Source organism: Thamnophis elegans, chromosome 9 (assembly GCF_009769535.1).
Source record: "Thamnophis elegans isolate rThaEle1 chromosome 9, rThaEle1.pri, whole genome shotgun sequence".
In the NCBI taxonomy this organism is placed as follows: Eukaryota; Metazoa; Chordata; class Lepidosauria; order Squamata; family Colubridae; genus Thamnophis; species Thamnophis elegans.
This window is the reverse complement of record NC_045549.1, coordinates 20,665,001-20,679,601: the sequence shown is the minus strand read 5'-3', so window position 1 is coordinate 20,679,601 and position 14,601 is coordinate 20,665,001. Positions and strand designations below refer to the sequence as shown.

General features: G+C 38.4%; 1 protein-coding gene across 1 annotated transcript in view; it reads right to left on the bottom strand.

The window, feature by feature from the left end:
* Window positions 1-14,601, bottom strand: part of MTTP (microsomal triglyceride transfer protein) — a 39,754-nt gene that overhangs the window by 23,688 nt on the left and 1,465 nt on the right. Inside the window, exons 2-4 of the mRNA XM_032223785.1 lie at window positions 6,613-6,800; window positions 5,764-5,907; window positions 1,647-1,754 (exon numbers count right to left, since the gene is read on the bottom strand). Coding sequence (XP_032079676.1) covers window positions 1,647-1,754; window positions 5,764-5,907; window positions 6,613-6,800 — 440 coding nt within the window. The remainder of the gene's footprint in view (window positions 1-1,646; window positions 1,755-5,763; window positions 5,908-6,612; window positions 6,801-14,601) is intronic.

Here is a 14,601-nt window from a genome sequence, read left to right as displayed (position 1 = left end):
GTTTATTAAGCCACAATTGGACATGTGTTCATAAAGTACACGATGCCATGAATTTGTTCACAAGAAACAAAACTGACTAATTTGTGTCAACGTTCTTCAATGCTAACATTACAACTGTAAATATTTGCTAAGGATTTGACTATTCATGTTTCTTTCTGACATCAAAGAGGAGACAGGAAGAGGTCCAAATTTTCTCTATAAGCCTTTATTGTTATACTGTCTTAATCTAACCTTTACTCTGGATTTCCAAATAAATTGTAGCAAGGATGTCTGCACAAGGAGGAGAGGCAGGGCAAATGATGTCACATGTACTATAATGGCATTGGAACAATGACATCAGGACATATGTGTTGACATTGGGATCTTAGAGGTACTTGGCCATCAAGAGGCCTTATTTAAACACTAAAGTAAATCAGATAGTTCTGTTTAATTTAGAACTGACATTTGTGTAAAAACTCTACAAACCAAGCACCTAATATTAGCTGTATTTGTATCCCAATGAGTCATGGTTTGTCAACTATGATTTCAACAAATAAATTATAGTTGAGTAGAACCAAACAAAATTATATTCCTATCTTGGATTTCCCAGTTTTCTTCAGGTGAATTTACAATAGCCTGAGATGAGAAACGGTGGCAAACATGTTGAAACAAAGGGCTTAGCAAAAGGGAATGACCATTTCACAAATTGACTGAATGGTTTTAAACATAGGATACATGTGCAGCAAATGCAATAATTTTTTGTAACAATCTTTTTTTTTAAATTTATTAGTTAAATTTATTTTCTGCCAGTCTTGCTGTAGGGCTACTCTAGATAGCTTACAATAATAAAAAGGAAAAAAATGAAAGAAGTATAAATAGAAATAAAATAATAGAACAATAAACAAGGAAAAAGAACACAATGACAATACATCACTATAACCAGAAAGATGAATGGGTGGAGAGCAGAGCGCAAGGCGGGATGGGGAGGGGGGGAGATGGAGTCTGCTATCAATCTAGCTGCTACTGCCAGCATGGAAGTCCACCATTGGGTTCCCAAGCCAACTGGCAGAGCTAGGTCTTTAGGCTCTTATATTTCTACTCATATTTATATAGAGGTAATGTAATAGAATGTAATATAATATATTTATACTGTTAATATAGCATCCCATGGTTGTGACTTCATTTGGTCTTGCTCTTAGCTCTTACTTTGAGGGCAACAATGAGCTGGTTTTTCAGCAGAGTTATCAATCTCATTACTGGTGGTGTGTTAATTAAATCACAAGCTTCTTATATAAAATGCATAAGACATACGCATTTATGTTTTGCTCTTTAAAACTTTGTCCTCAACACTGTAAGAGGGTGGCATTCACTGCATTAATTTCTGCCCAAATGTGAACGTATACCTAGAAAAGGCTTCTATAATTTTTACAAAAATCTATCTTGTCTCCCAGAGTAATATCCTATCTGTTCCTGTTCTTTATCCTCTTTATTCCTTTGGTTTTATAATTTTATTGCATTTTTCTATGCTGTTTGATTAGGATGTACACCACCCAGAGTCAATTTGGAATTGCATGGTGCCTCAATTAAATAAATGTAATATGTTAAGTATTCTCCTATTAAAATCAAGACAAACAAATACATTTAGCATGCATGACAGAATAGAGTACCTCGCTTGTAGCTCCAGAATTTAGCTGTATTTGAAATAAGCTAACCAGGCCTCTCTTAAAGTTCTTGATAATAGAAGCTTCATCTTCATAGCAGTAGAAATTTTTAACCTAGAAAGTGTGGTGAAGGGAGAGAGAGAGAATTTGTAATAAGAAAAATAATAATTTTAAAACTATCCTCCAAAATTCCAGTCATTATTTATCATTAATTTATTTTCGGTTATTAATATTAGAAGATGAATCAATATTCTATTCTACACAGATATGTGCTAAAGCAGGTCCATGAAATGAAAGGCAGAAGTACAATAACAGAAATCTGTGTCAAATCCGCAGGACAAAACACAATCTATTATCACTTATTTACAAGTATGGGATGATCTTATTATGAAACACTTTATTTCACTAATAGAAAGGTCAAAACCCTTTAAATTCATGCAAAATCAGCAGTGTTGTGCAAACTTAAGTCCGATGTCAAAATATTTGACCCAGAATCAGATGCAATAAATCTTCCTCCAGCTGCCTGAATAAATAATATTACAATCTAATGCTTACTTAAAATGCTAAGTGCAGAAAACAACAACCAAATGACTTAGAATGCTTAGTACAAAAAGTGATGGATGGATTTTATTTTCTTGGGGTGAGTATACAACTTTGGTAAAGATTTTCCCTTTCCAGTGGTATCCAACTCTTATCCGAAGATGCTTCTTCCATGGCCATGTGGCCAACAAGACTGTACACTGATGCAAACAGAACGTTGTTATCTTCCCACCAAAAGGGTACCTATTTATCTACTTGCATTTGCATGCTTTCAAACTGCTAGGTTGGCAGGAGCTTGGACAAGCAATAGGAGCTCACCCCATCATGCGGCATTTGGGTCTCAAACCCAGGATGTCAGCTCAGCGTCTTTAATCACTGAGCTATTGCACCCCTTTCCAGCTCTGATATAGAACACTAACTTTAAATGCAGAAGGTTTTATCCAGCTTTTCACAATCTGGCAACCTCCAGATTATTGTAAATTAATTTTCAGAATTCCTCATATCTTCACACCCTAACGTGAGTTCTGGACTTTTTCAATTTTAAAAAAGATCAAAAGGCAAAACCCTAGCTACTCAAAATTCTGGAGAACCACTACCAGACTAGATCATTGATGGTTAAAAGTTACATTATATATCCTATTTCTTTTAAATACAAGATCCCTTGTTGAAATTGGACAACAGCACACTAAAATATTGGGAGAGATGGAGAGATGTCTATGGAGATTCTCAATCATCCAGATCATGGTTATTCCAAAAGTATTTTTTCCAAAAGGCAACTGACACTTTCATGCCTTTTTCCTTGAATACATTTTGCTTCTCACCCAAGAACTGAAGAAGCTCTTTGGAAAAGCACCTTTGGAAGAGAAGGAGAAGATATTGAATTTTGAGCCACATCAGAAATCTTCTAGATGATGTGAATGCCTTCAGGGGGTGCATGGTGTGTCTTTCTGAGAACTCATAATCTAAACAATCTATAGATTTCTTTCATATTCCTCAAAGAATAGAATAAATATTTTTAAGCCTTCATCCTGCAGTGCATAGACAATGGCTAAAATGATGAAGATGATGATGACAATGATGTTCTCATGATGATTTCTTTATCATCCTCAGCCCATAACGGTCTTAAAATAATATTTACTGTTTCTCTTAACGTTTACTCTATGGAGATTCTCAGTTATCCAGCTCATGGTTATCCCAAAGGTGCTTTTTCAAGAGTCACCTGGACTTTCTGGTTTTTCTTTGAAGACATTTCACTTCTCATCCAAGAAGCTTCTTCAGCTCTTGACACAATTTCTCTTAATACAATTTTTGCCATAGAGATTGCACAAGATGCTTCCTCAATAATGCTGGTGATGTTGGTATCGTGGATTGGAACCAATCCTAATACCACCATCTATTCTCAGAAACCAAGAAAAAGTGTCCCAAAATGATGGCCTCCCTTAATTAAGTGAAAATAAATGAGTCTCTCTCTCTCTGGGATGGCAGGTAAAGGTAAAGGTTTCCCTTGCACATATGTGCTAGTCGTTTCCAACTCTAGGGGGCGGTGCTCATCTCCGTTTCAAAGCCAAAGAGCCAACGTTCTCCAAAGACATCTCCGTGGTCATGTGGCCGGCATGACTACATGCCAAAGGCACACGGAATGCCGTTACCTTCTCACCAAAGGTGATCCCTATTTTTCTACTTGCATTTTTACATGCTTTTGAACTGCTAGGTTGGCAGAAGTTGTGACAAGTAACAGGAGCTCACTCCGTTATGCAGTGCTAGCGATTCAAACCACCAAACTGCTGAACTTTCTGATCAACAAGCTCAGCATCTTAGCCACTGAGCCACCATATCCCTACAGGATGGCAGGCTGACACTACTAATGTTAGTTCTATTTGAAAATAGTCATGTACACTGATTAGTCATCAAGATATGGCATGAAATTTACTGAATATGCTCACATTTCATAGTAACCCCCTTTTTGCTGCCCCAGCAGAAATTTTGAGATAACATATATCTTGGCCCTTAATCTAAGCTATGCAATCAGTCAAAAACGAACTATAGCGAAATTAATAACACAGGGACGTGTCCGATGCAGAGTGATCTTTGCACTGGCTGCTGCATCTGAATTTAAACCACAAGACTTTGTCCTTTCAGCTAGCACTCGAGCAGTTATAACTTGCTGAGCTCCCACCCATTCTGTACTTTATAAGGGCTACAATAAATACATTATCTCTTAATGGCACTCCATTAATACATTTTGGCATCCCTTTGAGAGCAGTATTCTATTTCCAGAAGGGGACACGTGTTTTCAAGCCGCGTAGGTGAACCTTATTTGAAGTCCTTCTCATTCACCCTCGAAATGCCATTTTTCCATCTTCAGATCATAAAGCTTTCACCAGTGGGATCATAGCACGGGATCTGATATAGAGTGGGCTCACCAGCCTTTGATCCTGTGCTCTTTGTTAAATATGAAAAAAGGCCCAGGAGGTTTAGTGTAGCCCACACAATTCAAATTGCTTTTCTATGATGCATTCTGACTCTCCCTGGCATTAGACTGGAAAGGAGAATCCAAGACATGAGTGGATGTGTGGGGATGGATTACTCACAAGCTAGTTCCACTCATGAAACCCCTTTCATGTGATCTAATGTAGCTTCTCCATCCAAAAACACTGTTCACCCTGACATTTTATTTTGATCTCTCTGGCAGAGAGTGAAGGTAAAAAGCCAATCTGTCTACTCCACAGCTAACAGAATATGCTCAAAGCAGTCATGATGATGTAGTTTTTTTTATTTTAAATGCTGGGATTTAGTACATTGACCATGTAGATTCTATCAGAGCTGGGCCGAGATCTGGATTTCAAGTGATTCAATGAACATGTGGGTGTGCATGTAACGCTTGTTGGACTCACCTTAAAGCAGCTGTAGCTGACACACAATCCTGGAAAAGACACGTTGGTTATATAGAGTTCCCAACAGTTGCTACATGTGTACCTTCAAGGGCAACCACTGGTGGGAGAGGAGCTCTAAAATGAGGATGGCAGCCATTAATGCCCCACCCCTTTCTACATGTGTCGTGGCATGCAGAAAGAAAGACCTGAACTTTTGATTGTGCAAACTGTTGTGCTCTTTGCCCTCCCCCTGACACTCAATGCCATTGAAAGTTCTTAATCGCGGTGTATGCTTTGAATGTGGATCTTTGCCCAGCGATATTAGCTATCAGAGATTTACTAAATCGTCTCCTGCTATCGTTTGCATGGAACTGACAAGACAGCTTCTGAGCATGTGCTGGCCATATAATACATGATGACTGGGGTACATATCATTTAGCCTTTTACAAATATCATGACCCTAATTCAAGGCATATACACACCAGTGGTTGCTAACCAGTTTACTACCGATTTGCTTATGCTCAAGTGCACGCATGCACTTGCGCAATGCTTTTGCACATAAGCATCCAGGCGGGTGGTAAAAGCCTCCTGCCACTGCCGGTTCATCTGAACCAGGCCAAATCAGCAGAGGGGGGGGGGAGGGAGGGAGGGACAGAGAGAGAGAGAGAGTATAAAATCTTTAAAATGAACCTTTCTACTTATTCTCTTACCTTTCCACGAATCCAATGCAGAAATACAGGCCTTTTTAAAGCAGCAAGATGCTCTTTTTCATATAGTTTATTGGTGTCTTTCTGCTGAAAAATGTCTTTTCCTACAGGACGCTCATTCACATTTTCAAGTGATACATCTGTAATCTGGAAAGGCAAAAAACCCAATAAAATAAAATAGGACAAAATCAACTAATTTGCAGTGGGAGTTTATTTCCTCAGACTTACTTTCCCTTTTCTTCAAAATGTATTTTGTATTTTATCTGTATACTGATTGTATACTTCAAAGTGGCTTTTCAAAACCAATGTGTAACCTGCGATTTCTATTGTAATTATTGCAAACCAATCAGTCTTATACAGATTGGCCAAAGACATTAATGAATTCACACAGCACACTAACTCATAATGTGATTTATTTGTTTTTGATTTACTATAATGTGATTTTACAAATCTGGCCTTTGTTCGTTAAATGAGAGTTTACATAAGCACCTGAAATGATTAAACCCTACACAGTATAATTGACAGGTCTTCCCCAATAAGCCTTAAACATTGGAAAATTCTAAGTAGAATCTCTATATTTCTCATTTGGCTTCAATTCACTAAGTTGCTAACTTAGAGCCCGATAGCTCCTTAGGTTGAAACCTGTATCCCAGCATGTACCATGGAACATCGCGAACTATACTTTCTAAGTAAACAGTGCAATATTAAATGCCTTCCATTTCAAAACGCGTCCTATATTTTCTATCAGTAGAATTTAATCACATTTTACATCCTGACTTACATTAACTAAACTTGCATTATCCAAATTATAAGAAAGTGCTTTTATAACATCATGTTACAATAATTGCCTACCGCAATTTTGATCAACTGGTCATCGTCATTATTGGGATTTCTCCAAACTAAGTTGACATCCACTCCAGAGGAAATTCGATAGCCCACACTCTCGTGGGGTAAACCTCTCACTCTGTCGAGAAGAACTTGGGTGGAATAGGCAAATTTGTATAATTTGTCATTGTTTATTCGAGGACCAGTATTGTGGCCTATATATGAAGAAAAAAAATTGTGGAAAGTGTTGCATCAGTGATAAGCTAAAGTACAAAGATGCCTCCATATTATATTCCTATCTCCAAAGCATGGCTTAAATATGAGAGATTTAAGTCAACTCTTAAACTTACCTCTGATCAAATTCACCACCAAGATTCCCCATATTGAACCTTAAGAGTCTTTCTAGATGCTTTTTAACAAACTTCTGTGAATCATATTTGCACTAAAACTCTACTTAAAACTAGTCACTTTTATTGAAAGAGTAACAGAGTAGCATACCCAAACCATCATTCCAGGATTAAAAATGGGAACAGTCTTATATAGGAAAGCCCTACAGAAAATATAGAAAAAATATATAAATAAAAATAAATGTTATATATGTATATACAGGGCGGGGCATAACCTTTTCCTAGGGGGTCACAGCAAGATCGACAGCAGTTTACAACTTCCGCGACACCTCATTTTAAAGCCCATAAAAAACTGAATTGAATGAGCTATTAAATGTTAAATTTGCTTTAAGAATGGCTGGAAAATTCGATTCGGAAGAACAAAGGATCATTGACAGAATAAAATGCATTGCCTTTCGAGAGGCTCGCGATGCTGGAGCGACGTTTATCAATCGAAAATGGATTGCAAACAAATTGAAACGTCATCCGGATTGGGTTACTGATAATTGGAACAAAACAGCCCAAGAATGTTTCACAAAATTTGGAGAAGGGCGTCCTCTGCAACTGTCCCAAGAAAGCAAAGCCATCATTGCAACTGGCAGTCGCAAACAACGAAAAGGAAACCGAAAAGTGGCCCAAGAAATCCTTCAAATTCGTGGAAAACGAGTTGATCAAAGGACAATCGGCCGATATCGAGAACGAGAAGGTTTGAAGCCATTCCACGTCATTTGCAAACCATTGAAAACTCAAACACACGTTCAAGATCGGCTTTGGTTGTGCGATTGGTTGTCTGAATGGACCGAGGAAGATTTTCTTCATTTGGCGCCATCTGACGAATTCTTCGTTTATGCCATTCGAAAACCGAATTTCCAGAACGATCGAATTTGGGCTAAAGACGTCGACGACATCGCCAAACATGAACGATATCGACAAATCGTTCGCAATCCGACTTGCATCGGGATTTTCGTCATTTTCACAGCCAAGAAACTGCATTGGGTTTTGAAGGATAAAGGGGAATCCTGGGATGGCAGTTATTTCCGTGAGAAAATTTTATTGGAGAATGTCATTCCATTTCTCAGTGATCCAGACAATGTCTTGGTGGTTGGTGAGGCTGTCTTTCTTCATGACAAAGCTCCTTGCATGCGTGCAAATGCGACTCAGCAATTGTTAAAGGACAACAATGTCGAATTTTGGGGCAATGACGTCTGGCCGGGAAATTCGCCAGATCTCAATCCGGCAGAGAACATTGGGGCCATAATTAAGGATGAAGTGGAAGCTCTGATGATTCAGGAGCAAGGTCAAAATCGATATTCGGTTGAAACTTTGAGAATGAATTTGGAAACTGTGTTGAAAAATCTGGAAAATCGAACGGAACTGTTTGAAGATTTGTTGTGTTCTTATCCACCTCGTTTGAATGCTGTTCGAAGGGCTAATGGTGGTCATACTGACTATTAAATCGTGTCAATAAACTCAGTTTTTGATGGGCTTTCGAATGGTGTATGAATTATTTGTGTTGTTATTACAAGTGTTGCTGTGACCCCCTAGGAAAAGGTTATGCCCCGCCCTGTACATATATATACACACACACACACACACACACGTGTATATATATAGATAGATAGATAGATAGATAGATAGATAGATAGATAGATAGATGGGAGGGAGGGAGGGAGGGAGAGATGGGGAAGAAGGAAGGAAGGAAGGAAGGAAGGAAGGAAGGAAGGAAGGAAGGAAGATTTCTGACAACCACTGTCACTTTCCTACAAGGAAACTCAATGGGGAAGCTGAGAAGTGGCTCCTGCTCCCATTGGTTGTGAATTGAATTGAATTGAATTTATTATATTTCTATGCCGCCCTTTTCCCAGAAGGGACTCAGGGCGGCTCACAACCCAAGTCAAGGGGGGGGGGATAAGGGATACAAATAGGGAAAATAAGTCATAGACAAACAATACCACAATTTTAAAAACAACTCAACAGGCACACCATTCGAGCGGGGACAGGAACTCATCAGCCCCAGGCCTGTCGGAACAGCCAGGTTTTAAGGGCTTTGCGGAAAGCCTGGAGGGTGGTGAGGGTCCGAATCTCCACAGGGAGCATGTTCCAGAGGGCCGGAGCAGCCACAGAGAAGGCCCTCCTCCGGGTGGTCGCCAGTCGGCATTGGCCAATGGATGGAATTCGGAGGAGGCCTAATCTGTGGGATCTAATCGGTCTATTGGAGGTAATTGGTTGTGGTCATTCTCTTTGTCTGTTTAGGAAAGGAAATATCTTTGCAATAATGACCCATGGGTCATGGATTGTCCAGCATCTTTGGGCTGAGCCTAGTTTTATCCATTGCTAAAAGAATCTTTCCTACTGGTAGCATTCTAAAAAAACCTGCTGCACTGTAAATAACATTTCAATACTATTCTTTCAACAAAACTTTCAATAGATGACTGGCAGCGGCAGGGTAGATAGAGATAAAGGTAGGTAGGTAGATAAAGAAATAATATGCCCCTGTATCACATCCATCCATTTCAAGGCCATCTCTACTATTAGACGTAGCAAGGCTGTTGGCTGAGATTGTAGCTATTGGGTTGAATGGTATAGCAGCTGAACTGCACTCCCACACTGGGTGTATCATTCAATTTGACCTTCATCTTTTCACTCATTTACTAGAAACTTTGCATTAAGATGCCTCCTCATAATTGCTTGCCCGCTATGTATTTCATTTGTTAGAAATGTATGTATATATCTAAATGTGCTTATTTTCCTCTCTACTTCCCATGCTTTTTATTTTTTTTTATTCATGTATTAAATAATATGATAGTACTCTAAATTTGAAACTACCTTGGGTATTTTGGCTGAGGCCAAAATATACACCATATAGACCATATAAAGATCACATAAATAATAAATAAAACACAGGCTGGCGGGGAAGGGGGGGGATCTTAATACATCTTTGGGAACAACACAGATTGGGTTAGAAAAATTCTAATATCTTTAGCCTGTTAATGTATTTTTAAATTTGATTTATCTTTTTTTATAATTTTGTGTTTGCTGTATCTGATCTACTGGTTTAGAGTAGCTTACAATAATTTGATATATTTTACTTGATTTTAAAACTCTGACAAATATTCATTTTAATGCTAATTCACAATTAAACCTGCCGGTTTAATTAATATGTATCTGTTTTCATCTGCAAAACTTTACATTAATCTACATTAATATTATTCTTCTTCTGTTACATTTGCAGAGTTTATTCATGTAAATGTAGATTTCCCTAAATAGTACTAGATATACATTTTAATGCAGTGTGTTGAGATTCTCACGTAAGGCAGAGAATCCCTCTGTTATCTAAACATGTTGCAGAGAGAAATGAGTACATGCAACTTGAATAACTATTTTAGTGTCTGTCATTACAACCTTCTATAATTAACCCATGGTGCTGTATAATAGAGAAAGTTATGCTGCCTGAGCTGAGACAGCTGTCAGGGACTGTACCTTTTATTAGTACTCTTGGCATAGACAACACATGCGGTTTTAACCATTAGCTGGCTCTAAGTTTACACTTGCTGTGTCTTACAGCATTAGTTCACTATTTATACTAAAAAAACAGAAAGCAGTTTGGAGAAAATATTAAACTATAGCATTACAGATGTATTTTCTGCTGTAATTTCACTAAATCCCTCTGAAAAGTAGTAGTAGAAATATACTTTTAATATAGAAATATTTTACAGACATAAGCAATCAAAATATGATAATTAAAGTCTAAAGGTAAAGATTCCCCTCACACATACAGTATGTGCTACTCGTTCCCGACTCTAGGGGGAGGTGCTCATCTCCGTTTCAAAGCTGAAGAGCCAGCAAAGACGTCTCCGTGGTCATGTGGCCAGCATGACTAAATGCTGAAGGCACATAGAACGCTGTTACCTTCCCACCAAACTGGTCCCTATTTTTCTACTTGCATTTTGTACATGCTTTTGAACTGCTAGGTTGGAAGAAGCTGGAACAAGTAACGGGAGCTCATTCCATTATGTGGCTCTAGGGATCCGAACCGCCAAACTGCCAACCTTTCTGATCAACAAGCTCAGCATCTTAGCCACTGAGCTACCATGTCCCTTATAGACATAGTAGACAATAAACAAATATATTAGACGCAAGAAATAGGGTAGATATTTCAGGTAGTAATTTAAAAATATTTAAAAATGGAGCTCACCCCATTACGTGGCACTGGGGATTCGAACCGTTGAACTGCCGACCTTTTGATCGATAAGCTCAGGGCCTTAGCCACTGAGCCACCACGTTCCCTAATTAAAGTCTATTTTATTACAAAAGGATCTGTGTAATTTTAATTATGATTCAAGACAGTTGCAACAAAATATCAATACTATCAAAATAAATTTAACACAACTCCAATATTGTTATAGAAAGCACTCCATCTTATAACTCCAAGTGGTCATGATAAATTTGGTTTCACTTTTGCCCAATTATCCGATCATTCTAATGCACAAACTTATTCTTTTATAATAAATTACTAAGATGGAGGGAAGGCAACATTAGGTATCTATATATTCAGGCTAATTTAATGTTCTGCATTTATCGCTATCAGATCACAAAGTCTTTAAAAAAATCTTCCATGAAGGCATACTTTAAGTCCTGCTCTAGTCCAAAGGTCACAATTGTACAACTGATGTTATAATTGCACAGATAATGTAAGTATAATTAAGAGAATACCATTCAAGGCAGATTAAAAGGGAAAAAAATGAAGACTTCTTCATGCTTCCATATAATTGCATATTGCTGAATTAAACATTATACATGACATTTTTGAAAATGCTTAATGCTGCTCTTTAAAAAGAAAAGCGGCTGTTTAGAACCCCAATCTGTTGCTGTAATCCAGTTTTGGATCAGAGCCCACATCAGTTTGCCACTCAAAATCCACTTTCCCACCTGCTATTTGCCCTTTAGCTTTTCTGCACTTCCCCTTGGCTAATGTACAAATTACCCTAAATAGCAAGGATAGGATATTAGTAATTTCTGTGACACACACGCATGTGACACACACAGGACAGTATAGACATGTAGAGAAAAGTATGTCAGAAATACATATGTGCGTATATCTCACATATTTTTCTGTCCACTTTTGGTCAAAAACTAAAGAAAGTAGATGTAATACAACATTAAAAATAAGAAATTGTGTAGGGTCTCTTGTTTGTGTGGGGGGTTGGACTAGATGACCTACAAGGTCCCTTCCAACTCCATTATGCTGTTATTTCAAGGGAACAGAAAGCACTTTATTTTACTTAAAAGCAGAGGGTGGGGGGAAGCATTGAAAACCACATATCACAACTAGTTCTACACAATGAACACATTATTTTTCCCAAAGTTATCCATCCTAGATCTACAGCACCATAATAGCATTTCATCACTATGAGGTACTCTGTGACTAGATGATCTGATCTCCAGACACTGGCTTCTATTTTAGCATCACTGCTTATCCTGTATTTGTTTAAGTTTAAATTGGGCTGCCTCCAGCTGAAGAAAAACACTGACATAGAGGTACATCTTAAAAAAGCAAAAGGCCACCCTACACTTCTCATCTGGGGGAGGAAATTAAGGAACACATTGCTTAGAATATGATCGCTTATGTTTTTCCTCCCTCTGTAAGCAACAAATGGCTCCAACAGAAACTCAAAAAAATATGGGGGAGTATTTTCAGTGTATTGTTCATAATTCTTTTACTAGCATAAATGAAATGTGACACATTTTCAAAGCTGCCTTCAATAGGAATCTAGTATATTAGTACAGGCTGAACAGAATTCATTTCCAGGGGCATATGGCAGTTATGAGGGCACGAATAAATCCCCAACCTTTTTAATGTGCAAAAAAAGGCTCAGCGTTTCGGCCATGGCTTTAGGAATTTTTTTAAAAAAAATGATTAGGGTGTTTTTAAAGAGGACATCCACAGCGAGGAGCCCCTCACGTTGCTGTCACTCAGCAGGGACACTCAGAAAAGGTCAATGGAAGATTATGCCAGCATTTGAGTAGGAGCATGTATCCAGAAGCAATTCTTCAGTAAATCCTCACACTATGAAAGGTTTTGAAAGGACTGAACTTTAAGACTTAAGCAGAAAGCTCAGTTGTCACTCAGTTGTGTGAAAAGGATGGACACCCCACACAGCAGGGTTTGCTGATCATATCTTGAAGCAAATAAGCTTAAGCAGGTTGTAATTTAAAGGTGGGGCACTCAACTCCCCAAATATATTGCCCACTGTTTCCATTTGTCTCCTGAAATCATACTATATACCAGCATCTTCAATTGGACCTAAAAGTTGCTTAAAAGACAATGACGATCAAGGTACTCTCTCAAGTTTCCCTTCAAGCAGGTGCCAAAGTCCATTCAAAGATGATCTAGAAAATGAATTTCACCTGAGAGTATCCACACTTGGTTAGCAGCCAAGTTACCTGATATTCTTGCTCAGAACAGAGTTCAATATGCCTTCCTTATCACCTCTTTTAATGAACTGGAACTAAATCTTTGTCAATGAGGACAAGACTCCACCTATTATTTCTTGCTGGGTGTAGTAAGAAAGGAGCCATTGTGATTAATGACATGCCCTCTTGTTCACATCCACCTTTAGTCCTAAAATTTAATCAGTTAAATGACAATGTGATTAAATAAAATATTTTTTAAAATATAGAGCGCTCTGGATTTTTAAAATTGACTAATCTACTTTCATTGCAATACCCAGTAATTATGAAAAGCCTTGTCCTTAAAACCTCTTGCAAATGTAGCCTGGTGTGCTGCTAGATATTCCACTATATTTTTGTTAAGCAACTTTGGGGGGGAAAACATGGAAAAACTCTGCCAAATGAAACTGTGAGTATGTAGTCCCTTGCTACAATTTCTGCACAGAGTAAGCTAGATAATGAGCCGAGGTGGCGGAGTGGTTAGAGTGCAGTACTGCGGGCCACTTCAGCTGACTGTTATCTGCAGTTCGGCGGTTCAAATCTCACCGGCTCAAGGTTGACTCAGCCTTCCATCCTTCCGAGGTGGGTGAAATGAGGACCCGGATTGTTGTTGGGGGCAATATGCTGACTCTGTAAACTGCTTAGAGAGGGCTGAAAGCCCTATGAAGCGGTATATAAGTCTAACTGCTATTGCTATAATTTCATAATATGTTGAGACTCTAGAAAGAGTTAAGAGAAGAGCAACAAAGATGATTAGGGGACTGGAGGCTAAAACATATGAAGAATGGTTGCAGGAATGTCTAGTCTTATGAAAGGAAGAACTAAGGGTGACATGATAGCAGTGTTCCAATATCTCAGGGGTTGTCACAAAGAAGAGTCAAGCTATTTTCCAAAGCACCTGAGGGTAGGATAAGAAGCAATGGGTAGAAACTAATCAAGGAGAGAAGCAACTTAGAACTAAGGAGAAATTTCCTGACAGTTAGAATAATTTATCAGTGGAACCACTTGCCTCCAGAAGTTGTGAATGCTCCAACACTACAAGTTTTTAAGAAGATGTTGGATAACCATTTGTTTAAAGTGGTGTAGGGTTTCCTGCCTAAGCAGGGGTTTGGACTAGAAGACCTCCAAGGTCCCTTCCAACTCTGTTATTCTGTCATTCTATCATTCTTGCTTGTGGTTT